At 42.2% G+C, this 13,271-nt stretch overlaps 1 protein-coding gene across 7 annotated transcripts in view; it reads right to left on the reverse strand.

Annotated features, from left to right (window-relative positions):
* The window catches only part of crppa (CDP-L-ribitol pyrophosphorylase A), a 316,111-nt gene that overhangs the window by 220,253 nt on the left and 82,587 nt on the right, over positions 1 to 13,271 (reverse strand). For 6 of the 7 annotated variants that reach the window (XR_009512723.1, XR_009512724.1, XR_009512725.1 and 3 more), the window contains exon 7: positions 7,338 to 7,415. Coding sequence is in view for 4 of the 7 variants with exons in the window: in XM_059972644.1 (XP_059828627.1) it covers positions 7,338 to 7,415 (78 nt within the window). In the remaining 3 variants the exon portion in view is untranslated. The remainder of the gene's footprint in view (positions 1 to 7,337; positions 7,416 to 13,271) is intronic. The other variant, XM_059972642.1, reaches the window with a different exon arrangement.

Here is a 13,271-nt window from a genome sequence, read left to right on the forward strand (position 1 = left end):
TGTGCAACTGAATCTTCGATTTCCTCACTGGTAGACCCCAGTCAGTTAAGATTAGCAACCACATCTCCTCCGCCATCTCCATCAGCTGAGGTGCACCACAAGGCTGTGTGCTTAGCCCCCTGCTCTACTCACTTTACACTTATCACTGTGAAGCTAAGCCAAGATCCAATGACATATTTAAATTTGCTGATGACACCACTGTTGTTGGCTGAATCAAAGGTGGTGACGAATCAGTACACAGGAGGGAAAATAAAATCTGGCTGAGTGCTGCTACAACAAAAACCTCTCACTCAATATCAGCAAAAATATCAGAGCTGATTATTGTCTTCAGGAGGAGGAAACCTGAGGTTCATGAACCAGTTCTCATTGGGATTAGAGGTGGAGAGGATCAACAACATTAAATTCCCCAATGTAATAATTTCAGAGGATCTGTCGTGGATAATGCCATTATGAAGAAAGCAAAACAGCACGTCTAGTTTCTTAAGAAGTTTGCGAAGATTTGGCATGTCATCTAAATTGTGGCGAACTTGCTCAGATGTGTGGTGTAGAGTATATTGACTGGTTGCATCATGGCCTGGTATGGAAACACCAATGCCTTTGAACAGAAAATACTGCAAAAAGCAGTAGATACAGCCCAGTCCATCATAGATAAAGTCCACCACCAAGCCAATTTTCTACCCAATTTGCTGTCTGAAAATGCACTCCATCAAGTGTCATTGTTTATGGTCGACAAACAAATCTTGCACTGTATTGCTCAGCTCATGATATCTCACACTTAATCTGCTTTAAAAGATATTGATCATATACTTGCTGTAGCAAGGTAAACTGGAAAACACATCTTGAAAGTCAACAAGAGACCAATTAACTTTACCAGTCAAGGTCATTCAAATTAGGTTGTGGCTTGGCTCTTATCTAGACCTAATTCATCAGCTGGAAATGCTGGCCATCAAAGCTGTTCGATTCAGGACTGCTGGCATATTATACAAAATGAAAGTATGAACTTTGGGGAACACATCACAGAGCTTTTACACATCGTATTTATAAGACCTACACCTGCATGCAGTTTCTGACTGCACCATTCAATTTCCAGTTGTCACATTTTATCACACTTAAGTTAACACATTCCCATTATGATTTCTGCATCTGTAGTTGTACTAGGTTTTACCAACACTAACTTACAGGCAGCAATCACAACCTCCTGTGGTGCACCTTGTGTCAAGCACCATCCAGCTGAAACATGTGTTTTTCCCCTCTGACATCAATTAATAAGAAATCTTTCTTTGAAAAACTAAACAAACTGAAAGTGTTGTTTTCTTGGGTCTTCAGGATATCCTGTTTACTTTCCTATTGACCTCAAAGGTTGTGAGCTTTTCCTGAAACCAGTCAAACACTGGTATGCCTATAGAATCACTGAGCAGCAAATAAATTGTCTCAGCCTTAGTTCTATTAACTCCAAAATTTTTTCCACCACATTAGGGGTGTTTTCAAGCATCATTTTTGTAAGGATATGGCCATGATCACTTGAGTAATCCCTAAACAACATTGCCATGGTTAACAGAACTATCTAGGCATTCTAATAGGTATGCATAGGGATGACTCAGGATTTGTAGAAACATAGAAAACCTACAGCACAATACAGGCCCTTCGGCCCACAGTGTTATGCCAAACATGAACTTACTTTAGAAATTACCTAGGGTTACCCATAGCCCTCTATTTTTCCAAGCTCCATGTACCTATCCAAGAGTCTCTTAAAAGACCCTATCGTATCCACCTCCACCATCATTGCCTGCAGCCCATTCCACACACTCAGAGAGTGGTACAGACAGACCAGCGCATCTGTAGATGTGAACTTCCCAGTATTCAGGACATTTACAGAGACAGGTGTGTAAAAAGGGCCTGAAGAATCATTGGAGACCCAAGTCACCACAATCACAAACTGTTCCAGCTGCTACCATCCGGGAAATGGTAGCACAGGATAAAAGCCAGGAACAAAAGGCTCCGGGACCGCTTCTTCCTCCAGGCCATCAGACTGCTTAATTCATGCTGACGTCCCTTTGCAACCTTGATTTTTGAATCTTAAAAAACTCTATGCCTTTATTCCTTCTACCAAAATGCATGACCATATACTTCCTGACACTGTCTTCCATCTACTGCTTCTAAGCTCATTCTCCTAATCTGTCCAAGTCCTTCTGCAGACTCCCTGCTTTCTCCACACTACCCGCACATCCACTTATCATTGTATCGTCAGCATTCTTGACCACAAAGCCATCAATTCTAATCACCCAAATCATTGAAATAAAGTGAAAAGACGCAGTCACAACACTGACCCCATGGAACACCACTAATCACCTGTAACCAATCAGAAAAAGTCCTCCTTTGTCAATCAACCAATACCAGTGTGGTGAACTACATATACCTGTCTAGACACGGCCCCACCCCGCCCCGCTGACTGCTCCTGTGGCTCCTCCCACGGACCCCAGTATAAAGGCGATTGGGGCCTGAGCCCTGCCTTCAGTCTCCAGGATGTAGTATGGTGGTCAATTGCTGCTTGTTCTTTCTTCCGGTCAATAAAATTGATGCACCATCAATAACTCTTTGAGACGTGAGCCTATATCTCCCCCAACGTTTCAGAGAGTTATTGATGGTGCATCAACCAGTATTTTTCCTGTAATATCATGGGCTCTTAACTCATTTGGCAGCCTCATGTGAGGCACCTCGTCAAAGGCCTTCTGAAAATCCAAGTAAACAATATCGACTGATTCTCCTCTGTCTATCCTGCCTGTTACTTACTCAAAGAATTCCAGATTTGTCAGACAATTTTCCCCTCAAATAAACCACACTGACTTTAGAGGCAACACGAGTGAATCTGCAGATGCCGGATATAAATAAAAACACAAAATGCTGACAGAACTCAGCAGGCCAGACAGCATCTATGGGAGGAGGTAGTGACGATGTTTCGGGCCGAAACCCTTCATCAGGAGTGAAGTAACCTGGGATGGTTGGGGGGGGTGGGGGGGATAAGAAGTGGGGGGAGGGATAAAGTAGAGAGCCGGGAAGTGATTGGCTGAAGGGAAATGGGCTGGGGGAAGGTGAAGAATTATGTGAAATAAAAGAGAAAGAAAGGTAGGGCTGGGGAGAGATTATAGAGAGGGGGGGCAGAGAGAAAAAGAGAACCAGACTAAAATTATAGATAGGGATCGGTTAAGGGGGGGGCAGGGGTATCAAGTCTGTGTTCATGCCGGCAGGTAAGAGGCTACCTAGGCGGGAGATAAGGTGTTGCTCCATCAACCTGCACGCGGCCTCATCTTGACGGTAAAGGAGGCCATGGACAGACATATCGAAGTGGGAGTGGTCTGTGAAATTGAAGAGTGTGGCCACAGGGAGATCCCACCACTGCTGGAGGACTGAGCGCCAGTGTTCAGCGAAACGGTCTCCCAGTCCGCGGCGGGCCTCCCCAATGTATAAATGGCTACATCGGGAGCACCGGATACAGTATATCATCCCAGTTGACTCACAGGTGAAGTGGTGCCTCACCTGAAAGGAATGTCTGGTGCCTAGGATGATGGTGAGGGAAGAAGTATGGGGGCAGGTGTAGCACTTCTTCCGTTTGTAGGGATAAGTGCCTGGAGGGAGGTCCATGGGAAGGGATGGGGGGATGAATGGACAAGGAAGTCATGTAGGGAGCGATCCCTGCGGAAAGCCGAGAGTGGGGGGGGAGGGGAAGATGTGGTTGGGGGTGGGATCCCGTTAGAGGTGGCGGAAGTTACAGAGGATTATACATTGGATCTGTAGGTTGGTAGGGTGATAGGTGATAGGTGTCTATCCCTGGTGGGCTGGCGGGGGATGGAATGACGGCAGAGGTGCGTGAAATAGGGAGGTGCGATGGAGAGCAGAGTTGATAGTGGACAAAGGGAAGCCCCTTTCTTTAAAAAAGGAAGACATCTCCTTTGTCCTAGAATGAAAGGCCTCATCCTGACCACAGATGCGGCTGTGGCGCAGGAATTGAGAGAAAGGGATAGCATTTTTGCAGGAGACAGGGTGGGAGGAGGAGTAGTCTAGGTAGCTGTGAGAGTCTGTAGGTTTAGTCTATTTTATCATACACCTCCAAGTATCATGAAACCTCATCATTCCTAATGGCCTCCAACATCTTCCTAACCAGTGAAGTCAGGCTAGCTGACCTAGAATTTACTGTCACAGGTAGATAAGGTTGAAACAGAAAGGCTCATTAGCCTTCATTAATCAAAATAGTGAGTACATGAGTTGTGATGCTATGTTGAATTTGTTTGAAACATTGGTGAGACCTAATTTGGATTATCACGTGGTGTTCTGATCACCCACCGACAGGAAAAGTATTAATGAGATTGAAGGAGTACTGAGAAAAGTTACAAGGATATTGGCTGGTCTGGAGGGCCAGAGTTTTAGAGGAAGGTTGAATAGATTAGGACTTTGTTCCCTGGAGCATAGGAGAATGAGGGGAGATTTGACAGAGGTATTCAAAATTATGAGGGGCATACATAGGCTAAATGCAAGTAAGAATTGTTTCACTAAATGGAACCTCAGAGGGAACCTTTGTTTCCTTTCTGCTTCCTCCCACCCTTCTTAGATAGCAGATTAACATTTGTAATTTTCCAGTCATCCGGTACAATGCCAGAATCTATCGATTCTTGACAGATCATCATCTCCTCCGCAATCTCTCCAGCTACTTCCTTCAGAACTCAAGAGTGCACTCCATCAGGCCCAGGAGATTTATCTACCCTCAGACCATTAAGCTTCCTGAGCACCTTCTTAGTCATAATGTTCCCTCCACATACTTCACTTTCCTGACACTCTTGAATGTCCGGTATACTGCAGATGTCTTCCACTGTGAAGACTGATGAAAATACGCATTCAGTTCCACTGCCATCTCTGCGTTTCTCATTACAAAATCTCCAGTGTCATTTTCTATTGGTCCTATATCTACCCTCATCTGTCTTTTACCCTTTATATACTTAAAAAAGCTTTTAGTATCTTCTTTGATATTAGTCACCACCTTCCTTTCATAATTAATCTTTTCCCTACTGACCTTCTTAGTTTCCTTATGCAAGCTTTTAAAAGCTTCCCAATTCTCTATCTTCCCACTAGCTTTGGCTTCCTTGTATGCCCTCTCTTTTGCTTTTACTTTGGCCTGACTTCACTTGTCAGCCACGCTGCTGTCTTTCTTTCATTTGAAAATTTCTTTTTATTTGGATTATATCCATCTTGCACTTCCCTCAATTTTTGCAGAAACTCCAGCCATTACTGCTCTGCTGTCCTTCCTGCTAGTGTCCCTTTCCAGTCAACTTTGGTCAGTTCCCCTCTCATGCAATTGTAATTTCCTTTATTCTACTGAAATACCGATACATTGGAATTTAATTTCTCCTTCTCAAATTTCTAAGTGAACTCACTTATACAGTGATCACTACTCCCTAAGGGTTCCCCTACTGGGCTCAACAACAAGCTGTTCCAAAAAACCATCCCTTAGATATTCTACAAATTCTCTCTCTTGAGGTCCAGTACTGGCCTGGTTTTCCCAATCAACTTTCATGTTAAAATTCCCAACGATTATCATGACATTGCCCTTCTGTTCATAGGAGATTTTTCTATCTCCTGCTGAAATTTGTAATCCACATCCCGGCTGCTGTTTGGAGGCCTGCATACAACTGCCATTAGGGTCCTTTTACCCTTGACATTTCCTAACTCAACACCACAGAGACTCTACACCTCGGATCCGATTCTACATCATCCCTTTCTAATGATTTAATATTATTTCTCCTACACAGAGCCACACCACCCTCTCTGCCTACCAACCTATCTTTCTGATACACTGGACGTTCAATTCCCAATGGCAGCTATCCTTTAGCTTCAGAGACAGCCACAACGTCATACTTGCCAATCTGTAGCTGAATTTCAAGATCATCCATTTTATTTCTTATGCTGCATGTATTCAAATACAACACTCTCAGTCCAGTATTTGTTGCTTTCTGTTTTAACTGCACCATGCCTCTATTGCCCTGTAACTCATCCCACTGGCTGTGATTATGCCTCATCTCCTGCCTGTCCTTTCTATCATCTCCGTTGCACGCTATCTTTAATTTATTTCTGTTTTCCCCCTTCCTCAGCCCTATTACTCCAGTTCCCATCCCCTTGCCAAATCAGTTTAGACCCTCTCTTATAGCTCTATTAAACCTGCCTGCAAGGATATTGGACCCTTTTAGGTTCAGGTGTAACCCACCCTTTTTGTACAGGTCATACCTCCCCCAGAACATACCCCAATGATCCAGGAACCCGAAGCCCTGCCCATTACACCAGTCTCTCAGCCTCGCGATATTATGCCTGATCATGCTATTCTTGCACTTATTAGCACGAGAGACAAAGAGAAGAATTGAGAGAAATCACAGATTTAGTTGACTGCATTGACTTATATTGCAAATAATTCAAGAACAGTAATTTTGATAGAGCACTGTAGAGATATTTATGTTGGTATTGTTAAAATGACAGGCCAGAAAAGACCCAGGCAGCAGGAAGGCAACATAAGTTGCTCCACTTGAATCACAGAAGAGCTAAATAAAAACATTCAGCGACTCAGGCAGCCTTTGCAGCAAAGATCCTACTCTGACAAAGGGTTTTCAACGTCAAACTTTAACCCTGTTTCTGCTTCCACAAATATTAAGCTATTGAACATTTCCAGCATTTCTGCTTTTACTTCAGATTTTAATGCAGAACGAATACATTTAGTAATATGACATAAAAGCCTGTATCTATGGGGACTCACACCTTCAAAGTTAATTGCTGGGAGTACATATGGATTGGATTCTACAGAAGGTGTTCACATGCAGATAAATGCTGGCAGAATGTGAAACAGGCTGCGTGAATGCAGTTTTGACAGCGGAAGGATTGCAGTGTTGGCATTTAGGATTATCTACAAACAGTATGGTGAAGTTCTGCAGACTCAGAGCACAGGCAGTTTTCTCTGAGGTTATGAGTAGTAATCCTCAGTTGCCAAAGGAGGATTCTGAAGTACTGAAGCCTTACTTCGTTTCTGCAGATATACACAGAAATCCCTTCGTGAAAACAACAGGCAAAAAGCCATTCAGGTCTATAATGAATTGGCAATAAACACAGTTAGAAACACATATTAACCTTCCCATACAATCTCAACTTGATAGCAGAGATACACCTTGAAAATACTAGTCTTGAATTATTATAACTCAAACACTACAACAGAGAAGCCTTGGATATTGGATATCACTGCTTCTAATGCAATTATTTGTAACAAAATAAAGGGAACATTCAGCATGCAAAATATATTTTATACTCACATTTATGTAAATAAAGTTATAATATAGTCCTGAAGAGATGGCCTCTTTACTCGATGACCACTTCAGCAAATCCACCTGCTAGCAGAGGAAGAAAATTAATGAAATGTGGACTTAATCACTGCAAAAAATGAAGCTTTGATAGGGATTTGATAGGGCACAGATTTTAGGGAAATATTGGCAAAACTTTGTAATAATCTAAAGGCAAATTTTATGAAATACAGCACCATTTAATTTGGTAATCGTTGAATAGATAAATTACCATTAAAATGTATGTTGAACTGAATTACATATGATGGTTTCCTTATCAAATTATCAATCCTCTAGTTTTCCATGTGTGGGGAATTAGCTAGCCTTAAAGATCTACTGAATAACCCTCATTCCTGGTACAAGTGATAATTTTTTTACTGGATAGAATCCTTCCAAGTTCCCCTGGCACATTCAGCAAATATATTACACAATATCCAGGCACCTTTTAAATATGGCCATGGTTTCAGCTTCCCAGTTTTCCATGCTATGAGTGAGACTAATATCGCACACTGGGTAAAAAAATCTTTTCCCCATAATCCTAATGACAATGATTTCAATATGTGCCTCCTTTTTTAATTCCTTACTGAGGAAAACAGGTTCTTCGCGTTGTTTCATTTGAGACCCTTCATAATTTCATGCACATCAATTTTGCAGTCCTGCTACCTTCATGGATTAATGGACGTGTACTCCAAAGTTTCTTTCGACCTCCACAAGTTTTCAATCTCCTCCTATTTTTTGCCTTGTTAAAAGTCCTTAATGCATTACCTCACAATTCTCTGAAATTTTATTTCATTGATCACAGTGGACTTAATTTATGCATTTTTTTTTGACACAGATCAACAGAAAAAGACTCTTCCATGTCAAAGTGAAAACAGATCTCTACAAACTGAAAACACAAAATAATCGACTGCATTAATATTCACCCTTTTTATGTCAGTATTTAGTAGATGCACCTTTGGCTGCAATTATAGCCTTGAGTCCATGTGGATAGGTCTCTATCAGCTTTGCACATCTGGCCACTGCAATTTTTCCCCACTTTTCTTCACAAAACTGCTCAAGCTCTGTCAGATTGCATGGGGATTGTGAGTGAACAGCCCTTTTAAGTCCAGCCACAAATTCTCAATTGGATTGAGGCCTGGACTCTGACTTGGCCACTCCAGGACATTGACTTTCACAAACAAGAGAAAATCTGCAGATGGTGGAAACCCAAGCAACACACTCAAAATGCTGGAGGAACTCAGCAGGTCAGGCAGCATCTATGGAAAGAGTTTAGTTGACATTTCATGCTGAAACCCTTTATCAGGATTGGAGAAAAAAAGATAAGGAATCAGAGTTAGAAGGTGGGGGAGGGGAGAAAGAAACATAAGGTGATAGGTGAAACTGGGAGGAGGGAGGGGTGAAATAAAGAGCTGGAAAGTTCATTGGTGAAAGAGATACAGGGCTGGAGAAGGAGAAATCTGATAGGAGAGGACAGAGGGCCATGGAAGAAAGAAAAGGAGGAGGAGCACCAGAGGGAGGTGATGGGCAGATAAGGAGATAAAGTGAGAAAGGGAAAAGGGAAAGGTGAATACTGGAGTTCAAGAAATCAATGTTCATACCATCAGGTTGGAGGCTACCCAGACGGAATATAAAGGTGTTGTTCCTCCAACCCGAGTGTGGCCTCATTGTGACAGTTGAGGAGGCCATTGACTGACATGGGAAGTGGAATTAAAATAGGTCATCCCACTTTTCTGGAGGGCAGAGCGTAGGTGCTCGGCGAAGTGGTCTCCTAATAACATTGAGTCTCTCCGATATACAGGAGGCCACATCGGGAGCACAGGATACAGTAGATAATACAGTAAAAGAATCACAGGTGAAGTGTCACCTCGCCTGGAAGGACTGTTTGGGCCCCTGAATGGTAGTGAGGGAGGAGGTGTAGGGGTAGGTCTACCACTTGTAGGGATATTGCCAGGAGGGAGATCAGTACAGAGGGATGAATGGGACAAGGAGGTCATGTAGATCCCTGCAGAAAGCAGAAACTGGAGGGGGCAAAGGAAAGATGTGCTTGGTGGTGGGATCCCTTTCGAGATGGCAGAAGTTACAGAGAACTGGAAGATATGGAAGAGGAGCGGTTGAGGGCAGCATTGATGGTGGAGGAAGGGAAGCCTGTTTCTTTGAAGGAGGAGGACATCTCCTTTGTTCTGGAATGAAAAGCCTCATCCTGAGAGCAGATGAAGCGGAGAAGGCATTTTTAATTGAGAGAAGAGTATGGCTTTTCTTTACATAAACTTTGTGGTTTTTAAACCAATCCTGTGTAGCTTTGGCTTTATGCTTGGGTCATTATCTTAGTGGAAAACAAATCTTCTCCCAAGTCACAGTTCTCTTCAGATTCAGATTATTGTCATTTAAAAACCACAAATGCAATGCAGTTAAAAAATGAGACAACGTTCCTCCAGAATTATATCAACAAAGCATATGACAAAACAGACTACATCAGAAAATCCACATAACATTTGGCAATCCCCAATCCAGAGTCCGGAGAGGCTGCTGTGTATTAATATCGTGCTACCATCTTAGCATGTTCCCGGGAAAGGAGCGCCAACCCCACCAGACAAACAAGACCAAAAACCAAAGCTACAAGACCTGCACAAAACCACATAGTTAAAACATATAGTTACAACAGTACAAACAATACCATAATTTGATTTAAAAAAACAGACATGGGCATGGTAAAAATAGTCCAAAGATGTTAGAGTCCTCAGGGTCCTGATAGACTCGTCATCCCACGCCGGTGGCAGAAGGGAATACCCTTGCTATGGACTTCCATGGCACTGCCCGACTCAGCCTCACAGACACAGCACACAATGAAAGCTCTGTCGAACCCAGCCTCACAGACACAGCACACACCGAAAGCGACCTGACAGCAGCGGACTCTGAGTCTGTCGAACCTCCGAGCCTCCGACCATCCCCTCCGGCACAGCTTCTCCGAGCACCATCCCTGCCGAGCGTATTAAGACACCCCCACCAATGGCCATCGGTAACGTGACCCTGAGGACTGGGGGCCTGTTCTTCTTAGCAGAGTCCCGGACCTCACAGCAGCAACAGCAACAAAGAAGGCCTTCCTGGAGATTTCCAGATATTCCTCCGTGCTCCCACATCCGTTTTTCATCAGATTAGGATTGTGCACGGCTCCCTGCTTGACAAATAACAGATATCAACTCCGGAGAGGCTGCTGCAGCCTGCGTCATGCTGCCATCTTGCTGGTCATGCAGACTGCATCAGGTTTTCCTCCAGGATTTCCCTGTGTTTTTCTGCATTCATTTTACCCTCCACCTTAGAAGCCTTCCAGAGCCTGCTGCAGTGAAGCATCCTCACGGCATGATGCAGCAACCACCATGCTTCATGGTAGCGATGGTGTGTTCTTGATAATTAGTGGCACTTGGCTTATGCCAAATATAGCATTTAGTCTGATGGCCAAAACACTCTACTTTGGTTTCATCAGACCATAGAACCCTCTTCCAGCTGACTTCAGAGTCTCCCATATGTCTCCTGGAAAACTCTAGCCAAGATTTCATGTGAGTTTTTTTCAACAGTGGCTTTCTCTTTGCCACTCTCCCATAAAGCTGAGGCTCGTGAAGCACCTGGGCAACAGTTGTATATTATATTTCTTGATGATTGAAGAAATATAATATGAAAGACAATATGCCTATTGTCTATTGTCTATTGACTTAACTATACTCCAAGGGATAGTCAGTGATTCGGAAATTTTCTTGTATCCATCTCGTGACTTGTGGTTTTCAATAACCTTTTCACAGAGTTGCTTGGAATGTTCTTTTGTTTCATGGGTAGATTTTGCCAGGATACTGACTCACCAGCAGTTCGACCTTTCAGATATAGGTGTATTTTTACTACAATGAATTGAAACACCTTAATTGCACACAGGCCTCCAAAAACAGGTTCCCATTTAGTTAATTATGTAACTTCTAAAACCAACTGGCTACATCAGCAATGATTTGGTGTGTCATATTAAAAAGGGTGAATACTTACATAATCGATTATTTTGTGTTTTATATTGGTAATTAATTTAGATTACTTTGTAGAAATCTGTTTTCACTGCTAAAGAGACTTTTCTGTTGATCAGTGTCAAAAAACCAAATTAAATCCACTGTGATTCAATGTTGTAAAACAATAAAACATGAAAACTTCAAGAAGGCTGAATAATTTATAGGCAATGTAATATTACCCTATCTGGTGTTGTTGCCAGACCACTGGAAACACTAATCCATTCATTTGGCCTTACCTAACTAACCAGAGACAAACAATTGTCTTTGTTTCTAAAGAAGTTACTTTGCATGAAAACAACTTTAAAATAGCTTGAAGGGACAAGTTAATTGCTTTATGAATGAGACATCAAAATTTGCCTCAGGGAGCCCAATCACTCAGCACAATCTCATTTGTACATACCATTAATACAAGAAACAGGACAACCGAATAAAACTGCTATGAATTACCCACGTGAAAACTATTTTCATATTTGGAAGAAGATTATTAAAATATATTGATCAGAAATCATATTGCAGAAATGTTTTGAAACAGTATCACACATCGGAAAAATACTGTTTCTCTTTGCCATTTTCCACCTAGTTGCTTCACCAGTTAATGATCACTATGGAGATGTTAAAGTTCTCAGCCTTGGAATGGAAACAGAATAGTCGTGAGGAATAGAAGGCGACTTCAGTGTAGGAAACACCATTTAAATCCACTCACCAGTAGTTTATGCTCCATTCCCCCAAATGTGTTACCGCTTAGGAATCCCTAATAAAATAGCATAAGGTGGCCAGTAACTATGCACTCGAACTCAAGAAAGAAAGAAGAAACTGCTAGGGTTAGAAAACAGATTGTAGTCAAAGAAAGGACCAAACACATACATTACTTCCTTGGGAACATCCAACCTGGTCTTGCTTTCCTTGAAATCAGAGCTCCTCTGCCCAATATTCTGAACTTCTACACCATTCAGGTATGCAAGCATCCTCAGAAAAACCTTTGTTACACTTTTGCTCTAGGTTTATTAATCTGTGTGCAGATGTGCTATATATTTTACCTAACACCCCTGCCTTAAAATACCAATCTGATCCAGGCGCTTAAGTTACATTTTATGTGGTTAATTTGTACTGAAAGTTGTAGCAAAGAAATACAGAACAGTGAGACTCTACAAGGCCTTGTGCCGGAAGAGGAGTGGGACACTAAGCCCTTCAAGCCTATCGACCAAAGAACTGATACAACGTGGCTTCAACTTTTCTTCAGTGCTAGTTCCTCATAATGCTAAATTCTTCACTCTTTCAAATATTTTTCCAATTCCAGCGCCATATACATGTATGTACTGACCTGTTTTCTCTCACAGCAGTCCATTGGGAATAAAGATCCATGTGCTCTAACAACTGATTGGACCTCCCTGCAAATTTTGTAATACATGGAGTAGATCACTCTAAGCTTCACTCATTTGCAGTCTGTCTTTACTTCAATAATGATCCGCAAGTCAGCTGACTATTCCTCAGACTAAAGTTCATAGCTCCGTATTAAAATGCATTTACCAGGTTTTTGACCAATCATTCAAACCTAACATATCCCATTGCAGAATCATGATGTAATTCCAGCATAACGTTTCTGACTTTGACAGAATTATAACTGTGGATCACAGAGAAGGTTGTAACATTCTTCTGCCGGGCCTCAAATTTCCAAACTGTACCCTCCTCCTCCTCACCACCAACTGAACATCGTCATCTGACTGCTTCCTTCCTTCTTTACGCCATACCTTTACACTCTTACTTCTTTATATGCAATTTATAATCATATCTGTGTACAAAGCTGGTAAAATAGCTTTCTTGATTATGATCCAGTATAGCAGCTTGAAGCACTCTGCCAAATTAA

Source organism: Hypanus sabinus, chromosome 6, assembly GCF_030144855.1.
Source record: "Hypanus sabinus isolate sHypSab1 chromosome 6, sHypSab1.hap1, whole genome shotgun sequence".
Taxonomy (NCBI): domain Eukaryota; kingdom Metazoa; phylum Chordata; class Chondrichthyes; order Myliobatiformes; family Dasyatidae; genus Hypanus; species Hypanus sabinus.